This window comes from Aricia agestis, chromosome 13 (assembly GCF_905147365.1).
Source record: "Aricia agestis chromosome 13, ilAriAges1.1, whole genome shotgun sequence".
NCBI classification, from domain to species: Eukaryota; Metazoa; Arthropoda; class Insecta; order Lepidoptera; family Lycaenidae; genus Aricia; species Aricia agestis.
The window spans coordinates 8,877,720-8,900,252 of NC_056418.1; the positions used below are offsets into that span (position 1 = coordinate 8,877,720).

General features: G+C 38.4%; 1 protein-coding gene across 3 annotated transcripts in view; it reads right to left on the bottom strand.

Annotated features, from left to right (window-relative positions):
* Positions 1-425: 425 nt before the first annotated feature.
* Positions 426-22,533, bottom strand: part of LOC121733035 (glutathione hydrolase 1 proenzyme-like) — a 64,638-nt gene continuing 42,530 nt past the window's right edge. For all 3 annotated transcript variants that reach the window (XM_042123121.1, XM_042123120.1, XM_042123119.1), the window contains 7 exons: positions 12,893-13,082; positions 11,915-12,118; positions 4,227-4,476; positions 3,402-3,592; positions 3,049-3,289; positions 2,473-2,586; positions 426-713 (listed from right to left, as the gene is read on the bottom strand). In XM_042123121.1, the coding sequence (XP_041979055.1) occupies positions 564-713; positions 2,473-2,586; positions 3,049-3,289; positions 3,402-3,592; positions 4,227-4,476; positions 11,915-12,118; positions 12,893-13,082 (1,340 nt within the window). In that variant the 3' untranslated portion in view covers positions 426-563. The remainder of the gene's footprint in view (positions 714-2,472; positions 2,587-3,048; positions 3,290-3,401; positions 3,593-4,226; positions 4,477-11,914; positions 12,119-12,892; positions 13,083-22,533) is intronic.

The following is a 22,533-nucleotide window of genomic DNA, read 5'->3' on the forward strand; positions in this document are numbered from 1 at the left end:
AATAAACATTATGTTATCTTTAACTCGGGGTTTGTTTATATTGTACCTTGGAATGGATATTTAAATAGCACATTGTGACATTAATATTGACTTTATGGTTTTAAACCAGTCTGATATCACTTTTTACTTATCTCTATAAAAGTAGGCGTTTGGAATACCTACCACTCTGAACTGTCTAAGGGCCTGCTTCACCACTTCCTGATAAGGCTATCCACCAATTAACTTGACAGATCGAGTATGAAGAATCTGTCAAAAAAGTTGTGAATAGCTTATTAGGCACTTTATCAGAAAATGGTGAAACAGGCCCTTATAATATTGTTGACTAAAATAGTTTTGTCGCGCGGGATCGTCCATTTTTTGGCGATAAAAAGTATCCTATATGTCCTTTTCTGCCTTTCGAAATATCTGGATACTGCATTTTATCTAAATCGGTTCAGCGGCTTAAGAATTTTTAAAGAAAAAAAATGTTATCTGTGGATTCTTTCCGGGTGCCAGTAATTTCCGTGTGCGCGCAATTCATTATAAATCATGACACTAAAACGCGTTTTTATTCTCTTTAAAGTCTAGTCCATGCCCGCTACATCACCTCCTTTTCTAAAGTCTGAGTTGGCGTAAATCGCCGTTTTGTTCTTGTAGAGGGCGCATACTATGGACCCTCGGTCGCGGTACCGCGTGGTGTTATGCCCTTTACTCCTTAGGCCGTCTAGTATGTCCTGTAATAAATAAAAATAACCATTTTAAAATATATTTTAAATGACTACTGAAGAAAGAAATGTTACAAATATTATGTTGTGGGAATAAGGCTACCCAATTTCACCAACGACTGTTAAAGTTAACGCCGGAATTAGTATCAGGTTACCTCTTTCGATTTTCATATGAATGAAAGAGAAGACATTACATTTTAACAAGCTGTAACACTAACAGACGTTGGTGAAATTGGGGCTAAAACGTTAAAGCCAAAGAGGTAAGAGTATCCCTTGATAATTTAGCGATACTAAGGTTGGGTTGCACCAAAGGCGTGGTTAAAGTTAAAGTTATGGTTATAGTTAAATATGGCGTCCTTCAGCTTTAACTTTAACCGGAGAAATTCACAGATGTCTGTTGCGTAATTTTTTTTAATTGAAGCTACAGGTAACGGGATTGAGGGTATAAAAAATTTAATTATCCGTAAAAATCGTCAGGAAAAATATATAACACTGTAAAACATAGTAAATTTTCAGATATACGTATGAGCTGCAGAGGTTAAATATGGCGTCCTTGGACGCCATAATATTTAACTTTAACCAAAGATTTGACATTTTGCACTGTAGTTATAGTTAAAGTTACAGTTAAAGTTAGTTGGTGCAACCCAACCTAAGGGTACAAGATGGTACAAGTGCTTGTCTTTAACCCATCAGCCCAAGCGGCACCCGCGTGCCGCATAATAATTGAATATCTATTGTGATTCCCACGATCGAGGTATTAGGCTGGTTTTATCGTTAAGAGGATTCCACACCGCCCTTTTTTCCATACAAACGTTGTCCCCTGTTTCCTCCCTGGATAATGCTAGTAGAGTTATAATTTTTTTCCTGAATATCTACGGCCACTAATACAATGTCCCTATGTTTTCTTTTTTTTCATAATTTAATTATTAAATAAGATATGAACGTTCAAAAACCCAAAAAAATGGCCAGATTTTCCACTGTGTTCAAACGTCCAGAAAACAGATTTGGCTAAATTATACAAAAAAAGCAAAACATAGGAACACAGCTCAAGCCTTTTTTTAATCTTTAATGAAAAAAGTACTTAAATCGGTTAAGTTTTGGAGAAGGAATTAGGGGACAACGAATCGTTGATTTTCTGGATTTTCTGCAGTTGTCTCTATCGCGTTCTGCGGTATAGGCTTGAGGTAAGGGAGACAGCTACAGATATTACACGTACTTTTTTTTCATTTCTCTAGCCCCTGTTGTATCCTCTTAAGCGTTTCGCAGCGCCGTTGGAGTGCGCGCGTTCGAAGCTGTAACAAACGCCTCCTGTGACCTGTCACGAACGGCGTTGCTCAAGCGCGCGACTTTAAAACGCAACTACTACCCCCAATCCCCATACATCTTCGAACGCGCGGCGCTCCAACGGCGCTGCCGAAACGCTTAACGATAAAACCAGCCTTAAGAGCCATCGCAAACAGGGCGACTTGTCGTCGCGTCTAGTCATCAACTATGAGAGTAAGGACTTAGGAGTAGTGATGTTAGATTTCAGCAACCGCACCCTACGTAAATTATCCTGTATCGGTTAAAAAGGTTAAGTTTTCACCAATCTCTATAGGTTTCCATGGAGTTTTTTGGGCCTAAAAACGTTGACACTATAAAGTTATTGATGAATAAATCTATCTATTTAATCTAAAGAGTAAAGACTAAACAGTCTTTACTCTTTAGAGATATTGACATTATGTTAAAGTTAGAGAGCAGTTGGTAGAACGGACATCAGTCCTCTTACATGTGTAAGACCAAATTCATAGTTGATGGTCATGGGAATCAACTGGTGGTGGAATCTCGGATGATCGATGGCTTCTTTGACCGTCTCACCGAACCACAGCTTTCTGATAGCGACCTGAAAACAGTAGATATTAAAATTAATATAGTTCGTGATAACTGATAAGTTTATAGACAAGATAGTTAAAATGCTTCTGAATTGTGAGGCACCAGTGCCTCAGAATCCAGATTCTTCAGATGATTTAGAAGACATTGTAATAATAATAATTCCGACACCGATTTCGGTGACGGTGGCCAGTTTCATTGAACCCAGACAACCTGGCACTATAAAATTACTCCTGCGTACCTACGCAGGAGTAATTTTATAGTGCCCAAGTGTGTGTGCAGTACTACTAATTTAGTTTAATACTAATTAGCATAGACTTAATATATATCTACCTAATTAGTGTCGCGTTACCTCATACGTTTTTTATATGAATGAAAGTGAAGACAGAAGAATGACATTTTAACAAGCTAACACTAACAGACGTTGGTGAAAAGTGTCACCTAAGTGTAACATCTAGAACTTTATTCCACCTACCAGTGCAACAGCAGTGGTAATCTTCGTGCCGCCCGCGGCGCCGATCACCAGTCTGACATTGCCGTCTTTATCCACGATGATGCTGGGACACATGGATGACTGCGGCCGCTTGCCCGGCGCGATGAAGTTGGCCGGCGAGGGCTGCAGCCCGAACTGGTTGGTGAACCCTGGCGATGAGAAGTCGTCCATCACGTCGTTGAGGATGATGCCGGTTTTTTCCGTCACGTAGCCGGCGCCGAAGCTGGTGATAAAGTCGAATTTTGAAGGTGAAAGTAGATTTGATTTGTTAATGTTAAGTAACAAGACCAAAAGGCATAGCCTATTAAAGACCCTGTCTTACAAATTGTACTTACTAATAGTTAATACTGCTAGTGAGCGAGACCGCATCCCCGTTGTCGGCCATCACAGATATATGCGCAGTGCCGTGGTCGTCCTTGCTGTACCCCTCCGCGCCGTAGTATTCTGGATCATTGCTGGTCAGAGTGTCGTTGATCTTCTGTCGAACCTCTATTCCGAATTGAGGCGAGGTTATGTTGGCGATGTACTGGAAAATTATATGGAATTGGAAAGTTCTTACTAAACATTTAAGGAGTAAGGACCTTATGAGTTATGCGTTACGGAAGACTTATACGTAATTGTATTCCGAGAACGTCTTCAGTTATGCGTAGGTGCGTAGGACAAGTTTTTATAAACGCCCGTATGGTGAAATGCCCAAGCACTTATGCATTCACAAGAATGGTGTATGTTACAAAACATATTCAGCCCAGTTAAGAGAAATGAAGGGGTGAATACCAGGAAATATGATAGAGATATTGACCACTTAGCTCAAAACCAATCTGGAACCTATGTGCAGGTTTCCTCACGATGTTTTTCTTAACTCTACGATGCTACTTACGAAATCATTTGGAATTACTAACAGGAAGTTTTAGTGTAAGGTCAAGTCACGTCATAAAGCTGAAGGAAATTCCGTATTCAAAATAGTAGGTAAGTATTTATATTCTGTAGTAAAATAATATTGTATGAAAATAAATGTCTTGAGTTTCTGAATTTATTGACTTAGAAAATATGTCTCCATGGGTAAAATGTAAAACGGGTGGGCCATGTGCATTCTAATTTAAACTTTAGCACACGGAAAATAACGTTTAATTATCCAAGAGATTTGACTGGACAGTGCCTACCTCGCGTAAATCCAAGAAGTCCGTATCTCCTAGCTTCGTGCGCACCGCATACGCGTATTTGAAAGCTTCTATAATCCGGTGGTATGTGAGGACTTCATTGTCGAGGCCTTTGATGCTGTCTGCTGTGAAGTTGTAGCTGCTGAGGATGTTGAGGATGTTGACCAGCACCGCGCCGCTGCTCGGCGGAGGAGGGGTGTAGAGGGTGTCACCGTTGGCTAACTTCACTGCTATCGGGTCTGTTACTTTTGCTCTGGAAAGTTACGAAATCGTCTATTCTATACATAATATTACAAAACAAAGTCGCTTTTTTTCCTCATGTCCCTTTGTTCCCTTTAATCATTGAAACTACGCAACGGATTTTGATGATTCTTTCAGTGTTAGATAGCTCATTTATCGAGGAAGGAAGAAGGCTATGTTTTATCACGCTAAGACTAATAGGAGCGAAGAAATAGAGGAAAATGTGGAAAAAAACGGGGAAAATTATTTGAAAGGGCTAACTTGAACGCGCCAATCTCAGGAACTACTGAAAAATTATTTCAGTGTTAAATAGCCCATTTATTGAGGAAGGCTATAGACTATATTTTATCACGCTAAGCCCCAATTTCACCAACGACTGTTAAAGTTAACGCCGGAATTAGTATGACGTTACCTCTTTCGATTTTCATATGAATGAAAGATAAGACATTACATTTTAACAAGCTTTTAACACTAACAGATGTTAGTGAAATTGGGGCGACTAATAGGAGAATGTGGAAAAAACGGGGGAAATTATTTGAAAGGGCTTATCTCGCGAACTACTGGAGCAATTTTTATGTTATTTGGCACAGATAAGAAGTAGACCACGTGAAGGATCATAGGCATAATTTTAATAATTTTTTCAGTGGCTACTTATATATTTTATATACCCGTGTGACGCCGGGGCGGGTGGCTAGTAATCAATAATTTAATGATTAGGTAATCTTTTCTGGTACTAATTCAAGGCATTGTCTTAGCTGTAGCTTAGTTGATATGACAATAAGAAGGAAGTGGCTAAAAATAAAATAACAGCTCGTATAAAAAAAAGAGAAAGCGAAGATCCGTCCCTATCTGTCTGTTACCTCTTCACGCTCAAACCGCTGAACCGATTTTACTGAAATTTGGCACGGATATACTTTGAGTCAAGGGAAAGGACACCGGGTAGATTTTATCCTGGAAGAATGTACGGTTTCCGGTTTTTAGTCCGGGTAACGAATGACTCAAAAGAGGGTATAGAGTGCATGAGCGGGAACCTAAGCGATTTCTGCTGAAACTTATTCAGGGTGATTAGGGACAAAACATACTAAAAGTCCTGACGTTTAGGAGGTGAGCAAAGAGAAGGGGGCAAAGGTCAAAATTTTTGGTTTTTCGTCAATAACTAAAAAACTAGGTATGCGTTGCAGCAAAAAATATTCTATGATGACCTTAAACCTTATTAAATTCTGTATAAATTAGATTCTATACAGTTTTTCCAAATTCTCGTTCGTTTTCGAACTACACGCTCAGGAAAAGTAAAACTGTTCCTGCAGAAATTGCTTAGGTTCCCGCTCACGCATTCTACAACAACTTTGTTGACTGAGCTATTTGTGTTAAGACAAAAATGATTTTACTTATCCTTATGCCTCGACTAAGTCTTTATGACACAAAGCACAATGAACATTAGTGAAAATATTTTAAGAAATTGGTAACATTAAAGGCCACTAAAGGACACTTAAAGTTAAGATGCAGTTGGAGAAAACAGGCATGAATGATGAATCACTGGTAAATTTCAAAAGATCTACAAAAACCCGTTGCAGGAAGTTCAGAGAATAATGAAACCGATTCCACGAAATGTTATGCACTAATCAAGTGTGAATCAAAACAAAGAACATCGATCTCTTTATCGATCTTTTGTTACCAACGTGACTCATTTATCTTCACATAGGAAGTTATAATTTATAAGCCGAAAAGTAGCACATGTTTACTCATATTTCATTCATTTTGGGCTAGAAATTGGCGATAACAATAATAAAACAGTCAGCAACAGCTGCCGTGAATCGTGATCTACTTTACTATTTATATACCCTACCTATTTACTCGGTTTATTGGTGTACATTCATGTATTTTTATACTCGTATCATGTTTTATAGCAAGATATTAAAACTAGGTAAAAATATATTCCAAAAGTATGTTAAGCAATTTAGGTAAGTAAGTATTTTCTGGTTTTAGTTAAAACAAAAGAGAAAATAGTCCTAAATGAAAAATGTCAAAGCCCAAAGTAGGTAAGTAGGTGACAGACTGCCACTAGGGCAGTTATTTTTTAAGACGACTATTCTAAAGAATTTCAGGTCGCCCTGTTGTTAACATATTAACAACATTTTACAGTAATAAATCAAACAGCAAATAGCATCCATAACATTATAATTTATAATCATAGCTTTTGCAGTGTATTGCAGGTCACGCAGTGCAAGAAAATGGCAACACATTCAACAAAGATTTCATCATCCAATGTTTTTAAAACTTACTGACTCAAGCGCATACTGTTTACATTTAAACAGGTGCTACCTGTTTTTCTGCTCCATATTCTAGAAATGTCGATTTTGTTTATTTTGGGTTGAATCAGCTAAATCGATACTAATATTATAAACGCGAAAGTCTGTCTGTCTGTTACCTTTTCACGCTTAAACCGCTGAACAGAGTTTGCTGAAATTTGGTATGGGGATACTTTGAGTGCCGAAAAAGGACATGGAAATAAATAAATAAAATAAAATATATTTTTATTCAAAATGGGTATCATCAATGATATTCTACTTATACAGATATGTTACGTCCATACTATTTTCCGGCTTAAATCTCTTCCGAACAATTTTCAATTTCAAAATTGCAAACATTGACAAATTTGACAGATAAGTGAAACAAAAGATACGAAAAACCATTTAAGTACGTTTAAGTAGTAAAAGAGACAGTTCTATTTTTAAACGTCTAATAGTATCGCTGTCTCTTTCTTCGCCTGAGCTATGACGAAAATTCGTTTTTTTCCAGATTGTTCTAAAAACTAATCGAAAATGTAAATAATCGAGGTATTTATTGCAATCAAGACGTGTGGTAAGAGATTCCATGTGTTTTGTTTACTTTCGAGTCATAATTGGTACATTTTCGATACACGCACAACATCATTTTCAATTTATTTAGGTAAGACAAGACGCAGCACGTTCGTGTCTGCGCTCGATGCAGACTAAACAACAGACGGCCCAATTGGGCCGTATTTGAATCTTCACAACGCGCGCGGTAGTAACATAATATCTGCTTTGAGTTTTTCATCATTGGGTATCATGATACACTTTTTGAAAGTCGAACGAAGAAACTACGTTGCCTACCACCGGTTCGGGAACTACCGAACGTTTTATCCCCGAAATATCCTGAGCGACAAACGAATTTTGGCGCAACGGAGTTGCGGGCGTCATCTAGTTGATACTAAACTTGCCTTTATCATTAAAAGGTCGAATTCTGTTTTTATCAAGTGATAAGTTCATAATATTATTGTATTTCAAGGCCAGCCCCCGTGTTGCGACTTGGGCAAATGTCATTCCGGTTCATAACTTCTGGTAATTTTACTGATTATAAAACCTAAAAATTCCTGTAACGAAGATCTGTTGAATAACATTGATTGGTTTTAGGGACATTTTATTATCTATGAATATTGTTACTACTCAGTACTCACTGATTACGCTTGGCTATGCCTCATGTTACAATTTGTAAGCATTTACGAAGATCTAAGAATTTAAGTCATAAAATTGAATATTAAATTACAGTGTAAAAATCTCATCGCCGAAATATAGGTAGGTACTTCAAAAGTGGATAAAATAAATTTTTATTTTTCAAGATGATATGCATAATTTAATAAGTATCTTAGCTAATAGCTTATGTTTAGAGCAAAAGCGGGAAGGTAAGGCAAAAGGTTTTTATAAGGAGGTCCAGAGTTTATTAGTACTTACTCGTGTTCAATAATAACACTTAATCCCGCTGCTGTTAACCTAATCTAACCTAAACCTTTTTTTTTTTTGAGGAGGGGAAATGCATAACGAATCCCCCGCCCCCTCGGGGGAAGGGGCAGGGGTATGTCGGACTCCCTTCGGATCACCGGAGGTTTAAACCTAACCTAAACCTAACGTAACCCAAACCTAACCTAACCTAATCCTAACCTAACCAGACTGCATAACGTGTGCGCAGTAGCACAAACTGATTTTATTGTATTGACTAGCTTTTACCCGCAGCTTCGCTCGCGTTAAAACGTATTATTATAATATTATAGCTGTTGCCCGCGACTTTGTCCGCATTAACATAGTATAATAACGGAAATGGATAATTTTTTGCCGACGGAAAAGTCCCCTGCATATTGATCAAAGGTCACTCGTAAAGTGTATGTTTAGCTTAGGTTGGAATAAATTGACTTTTAAATAATAACTATATTCCTACAAAGGAGAATTAAAACTTAACACTAACGACGCTAAACCATTTTGATGTCAGCAACAATCCTAGGAGGTTGAGTTTGGGAGGGCGCAGCCCCCCTAAGTACGGGCCGAGGGCAAAGTCCCCCGCATATAAATGAAATGACACTCGAAAACCGTATGTTTAGTGTAGGTTGGAATAAATTGAGTTTTAATTAAAAACTTGGATCCTAAAAAGGAGAATTAAAACTCAAAACTAACAACGCAACATAATTTTGATGTAAGCAGATATCCCAAGTTGTGGGGGGGGGGGGGTTGGAGGGCAGCCACCCCCAAGTACGGACCGACATCAAAGTCCTCCGCATATTAATCAAATGACAGCCGAAAACTATTTGTTTAGTTTTGGTTGTATTAATAACTTTGTTATTAAAAGGGAAAATTAAAACTCAAAACTAACGACGCGACATCATTTTGATGTAAGCAGATATCCCAGGAGGGGGGGAGTTGGGGGGGCGCAGCCCCCCCAAGTACGGACCGACGTCAAAGTCCTACGCATATTTATCAAATGACAGCCGAAAAGTGTATGTTAAGTTTTGGTTGTATTAATAACTTTGTTCTTAAAAGGGAAAATTAAAACTCAAAACTAACGATGCGATATCATTATGATGTAAGCAGATATCCCAAGTACGGACCGACATCAAAGTCCTCCGCATATTAATCAAATGACAGCCGAAAACTATTTGTTTAGTTTTGGTTGTATTAATAACTTTGTTAATAAAAGGGAAAATTAAAACTGAAAACTAACGACGCGACATCATTTTTATGTAAGCAGATAACCCAGGAGGGGGGGGGGGGGGGGCTTTGGGGGGGCGCAGCCCCCCCAAGTACGGACCGACGTCACAGTCCTACGCATATTTATCAAATGACAGCCGAAAATTTTGGTTGTATTAATAACTTTGTTCTTAAAAGGGAAAATTATAACTCAAAACTAACGATGCGATATCACTATGATGTAAGCAGATATCCCAAGTTGTGGGGGGGGGGGGGGGGTTTGGGGGGGCGCAGCCCCCCCAAGTACAGACCGACATCAAAGTCCTCCGCATATTAATCAAATGACAGCCGAAAACTATTTGTTTAGTTCTGGTTGTATTAATAACTTTGTTATTAAAAGGGAAAATTAAAACTCAAAACTAACGACGTGACATCATTTTGATGTAAGCAGATATCCCAGGAAGGGGGGGTTTGGAGGGGCGCAGCCCTCCAAATTACGGACCGACGTCAAAGTCCTACGCATATCAAATGACAGCCGAAAAGTGTATTTAACATACACTTTTCGGCTGTCATTTGATAAATATGCGTAGGACTTTGACGTCGGTCCGTAATTTGGAGGGCTGCGCCCCTCCAAACCCCCCCTTCCTGGGATATCTGCTTACATCAAAATGATGTCACGTCGTTAGTTTTGAGTTTTAATTTTCCCTTTTAATAACAAAGTTATTAATACAACCAAAACTAATACTAATAGTTTTCGGCTGTCATTTGATTAATATGCGGAGGACTTTGATGTCGGTCTGTACTTGGGGGGGCTGCGCCCCCCCAAACCCCCCCCCCCCCCCACAACTTGGGATATCTGCTTACATCATAGTGATATCGCATCGTTAGTTTTGAGTTATAATTTTCCCTTTTAAGAACAAAGTTATTAATACAACCAAAACATTCGGCTGTCATTTGATAAATATGCGTAGGACTGTGACGTCGGTCCGTACTTGGGGTCTAATTGAAGTAGTTCAGCGCGCACCGCTGCGGCGCTAGGTGCGTTTTATTTACAATATAGCGTCAACTAGCAGGTGTTTGTGGTTGTTTTTCGGAAAGAAAGTTGTTAATAAAAGTTACAACTGTTATTAAAGAGCCAAAATTGTGGAGGCACATACGAGTGAATCAAAATTTCAACAAATATTCGAGGAGAACGTAATTTCTCCTCGAATATTTGTTGAAATTGATGGACGCAGCCCCGCCGAAAGGGGGGTTCGGAGGCACAGCCCCCCGTCAAAACAAAAACAAACACAATCCAGAAAGTCAAAAAGTTGGTTAGGTTAGGTTAGAACTTAGACCACAACACAGAGGGAGCCGAGCGAGCGCAGCGAGCGTGCTGCGGTAGCAGCCGGCGACCGTCGTCAAATAAAAGGGGGGCTCGAAATAAAACAAAAACAAACACAATCCAAAAAGTCCAAAAGTAGGTTAGGTTAGAACTATGACTGTGTGTCACAAAACTGCCCTCAGAATTTTTTATTTTTACTTATTGTAATGCAATAAGTAAAAAATAAAAAACTTTTAGTCACCCCTTAAACTTAATCCGAGAATAATCTTTCAATAAAATACAAAAAGTTTTCCTATTCTCCCAAATTACATATTAAGCTAATGGTCGCCCTAGTTAATTTGCCATTAAACCAGTAGGCTAAGCGTCATCTAGCTGTAGTGTTGAACGTTGTAGTCAACAAGTCGGCTAAACAACGTATAGCCGTGTGATTGAATGGCGTTGTTCAGTCAAAGGGCTAGCTGTTTGATTGAACGACTATTTAAACCAGTCGGCTGCGACATATACATACTACAGTCTTCATCATTTAGAAGTCGGTACCAGCTAATTTAATCGTGAGTTTAATTATTTAATTATTTTTATAGTAACTAATAAACGTTTTTATCTACTTTTGTTATCTCAATTCCTAACCCATAAAATATAAACGTCCCTTTACCCCAAACCAATGTTGCGGTCGGGTATATTTTGAAATCCTTAACACGACTGTAAATATTTTTATACTATACCCAAAACGAATGTCGCAGTCGGGTATATTTTAAAACCCTCAACACGGCGTTACATATTTTTATGGTATACCTGAACTCAACACTATAGAGCGTTGTGTGAAGGTATAGATTCCATATACGCGCCGCCGATAGCCCAAATGTGCCCATACTCCTTTATGAGTCACAATTATTGTTTAGGTAAATGCGTTCTCACTACGAGCGTAGCCTTACGAAAAAGCAAGTTTTTTTAATAAAATAATAAAATAAGGGGGCAAACGAGCAAACGCGTCACCTGATCGTCCATTGACACTCGCAACATAAGAAGAGCTGCAGGTGCATTGCCGGCCTTTTAGGAGGGAATACGCTCTCTTCTTGAAGGTTTGCAGGTCGTATAGCAGTTTAAGTCTATCATCAAATGAGCCACTAAAGTAAAAAAAAAGTAAAACTTACTTGTAATTCTTCAAGTCATCAGCTGTGATGATGCTGCCGGCTTTCTTCAAGTCGTCCAGCAGCTCCACAGCCAATGTTCCATTGTATAGATCATCTCCGCCCTTCTCTGCGATGATCTTCAAAGTCCTACACCACTCTGCGCTGGGTTTGACCCTCGTGCCCGGGGGGTGGAACTTATTCGCCTTCGTGTCGAAAAGCTGCCTCCTAGAATGGGAGATTTTGATTAGTGTAAGACAAACCATACCTGTAGGCAGTAAATGTTAGGTCTAGTTGGCATTTGATTAGGTAACTGGGTAAGAAGCTTGTATATCCTATCAGAGCAAATTGGCATGGCAAACTCACGGGATGAGTTATAGCAAAACCTAGCCGACAAATCACGACAAATTCAATGTATGACACGACATAATCCAACCAAATAACATAAATCCTCATCAATCAATTATTCTGACGGGCAACGGCTAAAGAAACCTGCAAAACCTTTTTTACGTGGGAGAGCCATGCTTCGGCACGAATGGGCCGGCTCGACCGGAGAACTACCACGTTCTCACAAAAAACCGGCGTGAAACAGCGCTTGCGCTGTGTTTCGCCGAGTGAGTGAGTTTACCGGAGGCCAAATTTCCTACCCTATTTCCTCCCCTACCCTCCCCTATTCCCTTCCCTTCTCTTCCCATCCCTACCCTCCCCTATTACCCTATTCCCTGTTAAAAGGCCGGCAACGCACCCGCAGACGGAAGTTGCTTTCCATCAGGTGACCCGTTTGCTCGTTTGCCCCCCTTATTTCATAAAAAAAAATTACTACCAGAGAAGTTGATTCCTAAGCAGATGGCGGACCTAAGTAATTTGGTCGCGTTAAGTTAACCCATCCGGGCGATCACAGCTAATCCGTCCATCCACTGCCTAGGAATCAATTTCCGCAATGTTACTGTAGCTAATACTTGCTTGAAGGAAAACACCATTTATTTAATACATGAATCCTACCTCAAAATCGGATCGTCCTTAGCGTACGGCGCGACGGTGATCATGTCGTACATGACCTGCGACACGTTGAAGCCGGTTTCGCAGAAGTCCAGAGTGGGCTGGACGAGCGAGGCCCACGGCAGCCGCCCCCAGCGCTGGTACGCCGCCCACATGCCGCGGACCTCGCCTGGCACGCCGTGGGCTAGGGGGCCTGGAAAGATGATGAGTAAAATAAATAAAAACCCACGTAGAAACTCTGAATCTGTCGTCAGCACTCAGAGTTGATGCTGGATAACTAAGGGTTTTTAATATTGTTATTACTTAAACCCTTTTTTCCAACAGTGAGACAGCTGATAATAAACTATTACTATGATGAAAACTCTATGTCAGCTTTAAAACAAAAAAAAAATAGATCAAAATCAGTCTACCCGTAACTCTATCTGATGCTACGGCCTCCGACGCCACGGATAGACAATAGAAATAGACAGACAGTCAGACTAAATAATTAAAAAGTTAGGTAATAAAGGAAATTTTATTTTCGACAGAAATCAGAACCATGTTTAAGAGCTCACCTGACTCTAAAAATCAAACATCGTCCTTCTCTCTTCACACTCACGCCCGTCTTTCATATGCCAGGTGAAAAAGGACGGCGCGGAATCATCGCCGAGTTAGTTTTGCTTGAATAAAAGACGAACTATAATGATTATGAAAAAAGTGTTTTGAGCAAATTTAGGTTTTATCAATACCTTTTTAGATATTAAAAATATTAAAGAAAAGACAGCAAACTTTGAAGATCCAAGCAAAAATGTGTCTAAAACAAGGTTTTTTGTAAAAAAGAAACTATCGAGCATTTTTTGAGTAATCGTGTTTTCGTCTTGAGCATTTAATCTTTATGAACTGAAGTTACTTGTGTCAAAAAATCAGTTTTCTAGACCTTACAGATTTTGAGATCTAGGTTAAAGTATGTAGTCAAGTTAGGGTCATATGGGCTCTTAAGATTCTTGTGTTTATTAGATTTTAATTTCACTTTGACTGAATTAATAAACATGAATTTAGATATTCTAATCTCAATTCCAAAATCAATAATTCCAAACCGATTACTGTTGAAACGTATCACGACTGTGACGAATTTATCTTATTTTAATAATTAAATCTAGAAGTAGGACGGCTAACATCACCTGTGAATCATCTAGTACTCTTGAATCATTCTCAATTCAAATATCGAATGTAGAGTTCCAGTGGCAATATTTTATTTACTTTCCACAACACTAATTAGTAGAAGCAAAGAAACTCGTTTCTTTGCATTTACATGCTGCACAGTGCAGTATATTTCTTTGACAACTCACAACGTTCCACTTTTAAATAATACTTAATAGTATTGGATCCGACCGTAAAATCCTGCAGGAATCGTTTTTTTCGATCAAATATATTTTAAAATAATCTTTAGAACATACGTTCTAAAATTTACTGAAAAAAATATTCAAACAAATTATGCATTTATCTCATGAACATTAAACTTAATTAGCGGTACTTGCGGCTACTTTTAACAAGGCAACCCAACATTAATCCATTCTATACGTTCTAAAGATTATTTTAAAATATATTTGCTCGAAAAAAAACGATTCATGCAGGATTTTACGGTCGGATCTTAGGATATAATATTGAATATCAAGTTAAGCTGTTCAATACCAGTCAATACTTTCCAGAGACATTTGAAATTCGCTTTCGCTCGGATCTGGTTTGGTATCCACCGGATAATGTCCATTCATATAACATTATGTAACACGGATTATGTATAATTTAAAATTTGCGATAATTGCGCGTGTAAATAAAAAGGAAACTGAGAATTATACCGAATTCAGTCTTGTTATAATACCTCCAAAGCATAAATTCCTACATTTATACGTGGGAGAGCCATGCTTCGGCACGAATGGGCCGGCTCGACCGGAGAAATACCACGTTCTCACAGAAAACCGGCGTGAAACAGCACTTGCGCTGTGTTTCGTCGAGTGAGTGAGTTTACCGGAGGCCCAATCCCCTACCCTATTCCCCTCTCTTCCCTCCCCTATTCCCTTCCCTTCCTTACTATATTAACCTATTCCCTCTTAAAAGGCCGGCAACGCACTTGCTGCTCTTCTGATGCTGCGAGTGTCCATGGGCGACGGAAGTTGCTTTCCATCAGGTGACCCGTTTGCTCGTTTGCCCCCTTATTTCATAAAAAAAAAAAAATTTGAAGACCGTCTATAGTAATCTCTAATCTCTAGGTACCTATTACACAGCCTAGGTGTTCCCTCTGAAAACAGGCCTCTGACACCGCGTACCTAGATTCTCACTACATAGGTTACCCAATATAGATAAGGAGCTGTGTACAATATATGATCGAGGAAATTGATTCCTAGGCAGTTGACGGACCAACGTCATTTGGTAGGATCATGTCAATTCAATATTAATTGTGTTCTGTCGGCTGGGTTTGACGTAACGTGACCAAACTACGTGGGTCCCCCATCTGGCTAGGAATCAACAGCTCTGCAGTACATAGGTACTGCAAATCTTGCCCCCGGGGCGTTGTTTTCAAGCAAGACAACTACTAAATTTCATAGATATTTTGATCTGTATCCTAGATTCTGAAAGCTAATGTAACAAGTAACGCAACAAAATATAAACTCTCATGCGAATTTCACCAAAGCTTTCTCTTAGATCTGGTTCAGGTACAGTATACCAAGTATGGTAATTGGTATGGATATATTTTCGATACCTCTAAACTTACTTCATCTGAGGAAATTCTTTATTTGCCAAAGTCTTAGTAATCAACTTTATTGTTGAAATCAAAAAGTAAGCAATCATTAATTGTAGGTACAAAATACAAATTTTGCTACTTCGTTTACGTATATTAAGTACAATATTTATACAGCAGAAAACTTTTCCGGGATGAAAACAATCCTACATTTCCGTAACTTTCTTTCTTTAAATTTGGATAATTTTATCTCAATCGGCGATTGAAGAGTGAAGAAACATAATAGACAAAGATTTTATATGTAGAGTTTACTAATATGTATTTTGTGGTTTAACAGATAAACAGACCGACATAGGTGTGTATTAATGATGTGCGTTTAGTTCGAGAATATTCCATAGTATTAAAGCGTGTTCTTAACCCAGTTGCAGTACGTCGAACCGTTAGCAAGGTAAACATGATCTTCATTACTGTAACTATTGTTTGAAACAATAACGATCGTTATGAATGTTTCGAAATTCTAAACGGATTATGGTATTATTTTCAGTGAAGTATTGGTAACAATCGATAAATCATCATAGAGTTTTGATAGGTACATACATTACAAGAAATTGAATCTATCTATATAAATAGCTAGCGACCCGCCCCGGCGTCGCACGGGTATAAAATATATAGCCACTGAAAAAATGATTAAAATCGATAGCCTATGATCCTTCACGTGGTCTACTTCTTATCTGTGCCAAATAACATAAAAATTGCTCCAGTAGTTCGCGAGATAAGCCCTTTCAAATAATTTCCCCCGTTTTTTCCACATTCTCCTTTTAGTCTTAGCGTGATAAATTATAGATTATAGCCTTCCTCAATAAATGAGCTATCTAACATTGAAAGAATTTTTCAAATCGGACCAGTAATTCCTGAGATTAGCGCGTTCAAGTTTGCCTAATGCAAATAATTTTCCCCGTTTTTTTCACATTTTCCTCTATTTCTTCGCTCCTATTAGTTTTAGCGTGATAAGATATAGCCTATAGCCTTCCTCGATAAATGGGCTATCTAACACTGAAAGAACCATCAAAATCCGTTGCGTAGTTTTAAAGATTAAAGGGATATGAGGGAAAAAAAGCGACTTTGTTTTATAATATAGATGAATTTAAAAATTTGTTATTTTCACTAGAACTTGAGATTTGGTTAGTTTTAGTCTTGAAATATTCGTGGAAGTCCATGGTAGGTTTATATTAGGATTATTAGGAGGGGAGTTATACGAAGTTCACCTTCTAGTCTTAAGATAAAAGCTTTAATATTTACTATTTGTTGTATGGGAGCCAAAGAGGAGTTAAATATTTAATTTATTTTTAGTATTATTTGCACAACCTGAGAAAATTTCAGAAGTCTAGCTATAGCGGTTCTAGAGTTACAGCCTGGAGACACACAGACAGACAGGCAGACAGACGGACAGACAGACATAGAAGTTTCAGTAATAAGGTCCCGTTTTTGCTCTTTGTGTACGGAACCCTAAAAACGACATTATTAGGCACTTGCAGGTGGTAATAATAAAATATGATTATACGAGCTTTTGCCCGCGGCTTCACTCGCGTTAAGAAGTGTGTTATATACAAACTTTCATCCTCTATTTGAACCCCTTGGGGTTGGAATTTATCAAAATCCTTTCTTAGCGGATGCCTAGGTACGTCATAACATCTACCTGCATGCCAAATTTCAACTCGATCCGTCCAGTGGTTCGGGCTGTGCGTTGATAGATCACTATGTCAATCAGTCAGTCACCTTTGAGTTTTATATATATATATATATATATAGATTAGTAATTAATACCATATACCTTCTTTTATTTAATCACTAGTTTTAGGAAAATCGCTTTCTGGAAAAAAACAATGACCATAATAATTTATTGGAAAATGAATCACAATTTTATTATGAACTAGACGTCCCGCGCGGCTTCGCCTGCGTAAATTAGGAATTTTACGGAAACCGTACATTTTCCCCTTAAAAAATAGCTCTTATATCCCTACTCCCTTCACTTGGTGTACTCTATATCTGTGCCAAATATTGCCATAAAAATTGCTCCAGTAGTTCGTAATTTCTAATATTTCCCACGTTTTTCCCACATTTTCCTGAGTTTCTTCGGTCGCATTAGTCTTAGCGTGATAATATATAGCCTATAGTCTTACTCGATAAATTAGCTATCTAACACTGAAATAAGTTTCTAAATCGGACCAGTAGTTCCTGAGATAAGTGCGTTCAAGCAAACATACTCTTCAGGTTTATAATATTAAGTATAGATTTTTTCAATTATCGCTTGACAAACTCGAGTCTCGATCTAAAAGACTATGAAAAGTACCAATGACAGGGTCATTATAGGCTCATAAGTCATAAACATGGGACGATGTATGGTATAATAATATGGAAGTGATGATGATGATGATGATGAATGTAATTTGCATAGTAGCATATGCTTTCCGTTCTTAAAACAATGCCGAAACTCCCAAACTTGTATCTATTAAAAATCAGGAGTTCTCTCAGCACCTTCCGAACCATGGTATACCAGGTATACCTCGGTGCAAAATCTTACTTGTTGGTAGCATATGCTTAGAATACTTGTCACGAAACCGAAGTCACCACATGTTTCCATATAAATTTTGAGGAGTTCCCACGATTTCTTATGCATCCTTCATCAGATCACCACTTTTGTGCATATAGTACCAAATTGGGATGATACCCTATGTACCAAAAGAAAAATTTTGAAAATCGGTTAACAAACGGCGGAGTAATCGTTGAACATAAGAAAACGAACATAACACCTCCCCCATTTTTAAAAGTCGGTTAAAATTGTAGCCTATGTGTTATTCTGATGTATAAGCTATATTATTGTAAAGTTTCATTAAAATCCGTACAGTAGTTTTTGCGTGAAAGAGTAGCAAACATCCATACATCCATACATCCAAACAAACTTTCGCCTTTATAATATTAGTAGGACTAGTAGGCAGTAGGATGTAGAGTCGTTATCAAAATGTTGCATGATATTTTTTGTTTGTTTACCTACTTATTATTAATCATTTTATCAACTAGCTAGATGGGAAACACTTTGAAATTAGCTGATAAGCAAACAAACAAAGTTTTAGGAGTGCCACTAGGTATTATTATCAGATAAGAATCCACAAGTTTTATTTTTTTATTTTTTTTATTTTTTTATGAAACAAGGGGGCAAACGAGCAAACGGGTCACCTGATGGAAAGCAACTTCCATCGCCCATGGACACTCGCAGCGTCAGAAGAGCTGCAGGTGCGTTGCCGTCCTTTTAAGAGGGAATAGCTTCCATCACTAGTATATTAGTGATCGAAGGGTAATAGGGGAGGGTAGGGAAGGGAATAGGGTAGGGGATTGGGCCTCCGGTAAACTCACTCACTCGGCGAAACACAGCGCAAGCGCTGTTTCACGCCGGTTTCCCGCTTTTCTGTGAGAACGTGGTATTTCTCCGGTCGAGCCGGCCCATTCGTGCCGAAGCATGGCTGAAATTATTAATATACGTGGGCTCTCCCACGTATATTAATAATTTCAGTCTTATTTTTTAATTTTAATATTTAAAGTATTTTCTTGTGCATCGTTTTAATGATTGCATCCATACTAATATTATAAATGCGAAAGTTTATTTGTCTGTCTGTCTGTTACCCAATTACGCTTAAACCACTGAACCGATTTTAATGAAATTTGGTATGAAGTTACTTTGAGCACAGAATAATGAATATTATATTAGCTTTGAGTCTCGGAAAGGACATATTATGATACTTTTTAAGACGGAAAATGTACGGTTCTCGAGCGATAAACGAATTTTGGCGCAACGGAGCGGGCGTCATCTAGTTAAAAAAAAACTGACAAATTACTTTAAGCCCATGTAGGTACACATTGGACCAACATTGGGCCAACGCATTGAGCCAGCGCATTGGACCAGCAGCGTGTAGTCTGTAGAGTACGGAATGTCGCTCCCAAGTCCCAACTTACCGCCAAGTAGATGTATAGACTATAGAGTATAGAGGACATGTACAGACTCATGAGTCATGAGTCATGACTTTATGAATATCTTGCCCAAACAGCTTTAACTTCCTATATTCAATGCTGTAAAAAATACGAATATTCCCTTCCTTGGCTCTTTAATTCTGTTGTTGATGTCAACTATTATAATTATGTGATATCTTAAGCATAATATATACTATATTATAATATCGTTTGCTTATAATGTAATAAAACAGGTTATCGCTGATACTATATTAGGTATGTTTTGATGGCTTATTTATATTTATATTGACACTATATGATAATAATTTCCAATACATTGTGAAGCCACTAACAAAGTACGTAATGTTTGTTTTGACTGACCTTAGTTAACACTTATGAGCTATATACAACTGTAGAATCTATACTAATATTATAAATGCGAAAGTATCTCTGTCTGTCTGTCTCGCTTTCACGCCAAAACTATCAAACCGATTGTAATGAAATTTTGTACACATATAGTCTAAAGCCTGAGAAAGGAATTAGGCTACTTTTTAACTGAAAAAAATGGTTGTAAGGGGGTAAAAATCCGTAAATTTGTTCAAATTAAGTTACTTCCAAAAATACATAATAGATGGCGCCTCCTACATCGCGCTGACGCTTGCGCAAAAGTCTTTCTATAAGAGGTGGTATCATCTTACATTTGATTATCGGATTTTTCGAATGTCATTTCTTTATTTACTTTATTAAATTATAACTATATAACTATATACTTTATCTATGCAGTGATGAGTGACGTAACCTTAAACCTGTCAATGATAAATAGTTTATGGGTGAAGTTGTGTAATTGGAGGGCTAAATATACTGTAAAATTTGGCATAAATAAAGTTTAATTTAAAAAAATGAAATAAGTTATGTGCACACTGCACAGCTGTTTTTGGGTGTTTTGATTTAAGGGTACCAGGGTTTTTTATAAAAGCTTTTGACACCAATTTTGTTGTTTGAACATCGCGGGCAACAGCTAGTATACTATATAGAAGGTTAATAAGTATCAATTATATTTATCAGAGGGTTGATTCAGACCGCGACGCGACGGCCGACGACTGACGAGGCGAGGCGCGGCGCGGCATTATATGTATTTGACAGATTTCAATTGCGTAAGACATCTTGCGAATCTGTCAAATCCATATTATAAATGCATCTACGCGTCGTGTTGCGGTCTGAATCAACCCTTGTGCCTTGATTACAACAGCCTGCCCCCGAGTACAGTAGCGAGACAGTGCAAAACTGCAAACCACAGACGTTATAGATCAAGATAGATACCGCATGTCGCTCCATTTGTATGAAAACTAGCGTGCCACTTTTTTATAGCTACTGTGACGTACCGATGATAAGAAAGTGCCCGCTATCTAGGGCCTAGGCCATCGTTTCTATTTGAATTTCTACAGCTCAATACGGCACTTTTAGGCATTTAGGCATTTTTAAAATTCCGATTGACGTCCGATTCCGATAGCAGACTAAAGAACAGACTTTCGAAAGACGAGCGTTGCTCGTCGTTTGGAAGCGCGATATGGCACACGCAGTACATATAAGTTATCTATCATGATCTATGTCTGTGATGCAATTAGACAATTTGACTGTCTCGCCACTTTACTCGGTAGGTGTAATCAAGGTCTTACTTATACTATGAACTGCGTATAATAATCCAAGTATGTACTATACAAAAGATGACAAAAGTGTGTGTACTGTCTGTTTATACTACTTTTCGCTGAATCCGCTAAAATGTCGACTTGAGATTGTTGCAAAGTAACAATTTCACAATGCTTCCAGTTAAACACATTTTGCTGACACAACAAACGGAAACCCTCGTCCAACACTAAAATATTATGAAATACGTATTTCAGCCGCTTGCTTAATAAATATTGTGATTTGTGATACAATACACTAGGTACATAAAAGGACGAACGCAGCTATAAGGTTCGTTCGGCGAAACTATAATAGGCCATAGGGGTTATATTACCCCCTATACAGTGTGTAACAAAACTAAGTGATAATACTTTAGGGTTTGTATGTGTCTTTTGTATAGAGTTCACTGTGAAAGTAGCAGCGCTGAAAGACCAATTTTTTTCACTTCTGTATGGGTAAGCGTCCGAGCGTCTCGAGTTTTCCCATACAAAAATAAAAAAAAGGTCTTTTAGCGCTGCTAACATCTGCTACTTTCACAGTGAACTCTCTAAAAGGAACACATACACACCGGTAAGTATTATCACTTACTATACACGTGGGAGAGCCATGCTTCAGCACGAATGGGCCGGCTCGACCGGAGAAATACCACGTTCTCACAGAAAACCGGCGTGAAACAGCGCTTGCGCTGTGTTTCGCCGAGTGGAGTGAGTTTACCGGAGGCCCCATCCCCTACCCCATTCCCTTCCCTTCCCTACCCTCCCCTATTACCCTATTCCCTCTTAAAAGGCCGGCAACGCACTTGCAGTTCTTTTGATGCTGCGAGTGTCCATGGGCGACGGAAGTTGCTTTCCATCAGGTGACCCGTTTGCTCGTTTGCCCCCTTATTTCATAAAAAAACTTAGTTTTGTTACACCCTGTGTCCCTGTATTTGTAATAAGCGCATGAACTAGAATCTAGTTAGATGTCGCCCGCAACTCTGTTGCGTCAAATTTCGTTTATCGCGTAGGAACCGTACATTTTTCTGGGTGTAAAGTATCTTAAATGTCCTTTCTCGGGTCTCTTAGTATCTTTATACCCAGCAAAATCGTTACAGCGGTTTAGGCATGATATAGGTACGGCCTCCTTTTTGGAAGTCGGATAAAATAGAACATTGTTCTTTTCCCTTCTACGTTTGCCTAGCGTTCTTAAAGCTATGCGTGGCTTATAGGTCCATAGACCATAATATACCTGTCGAACTTTGTTA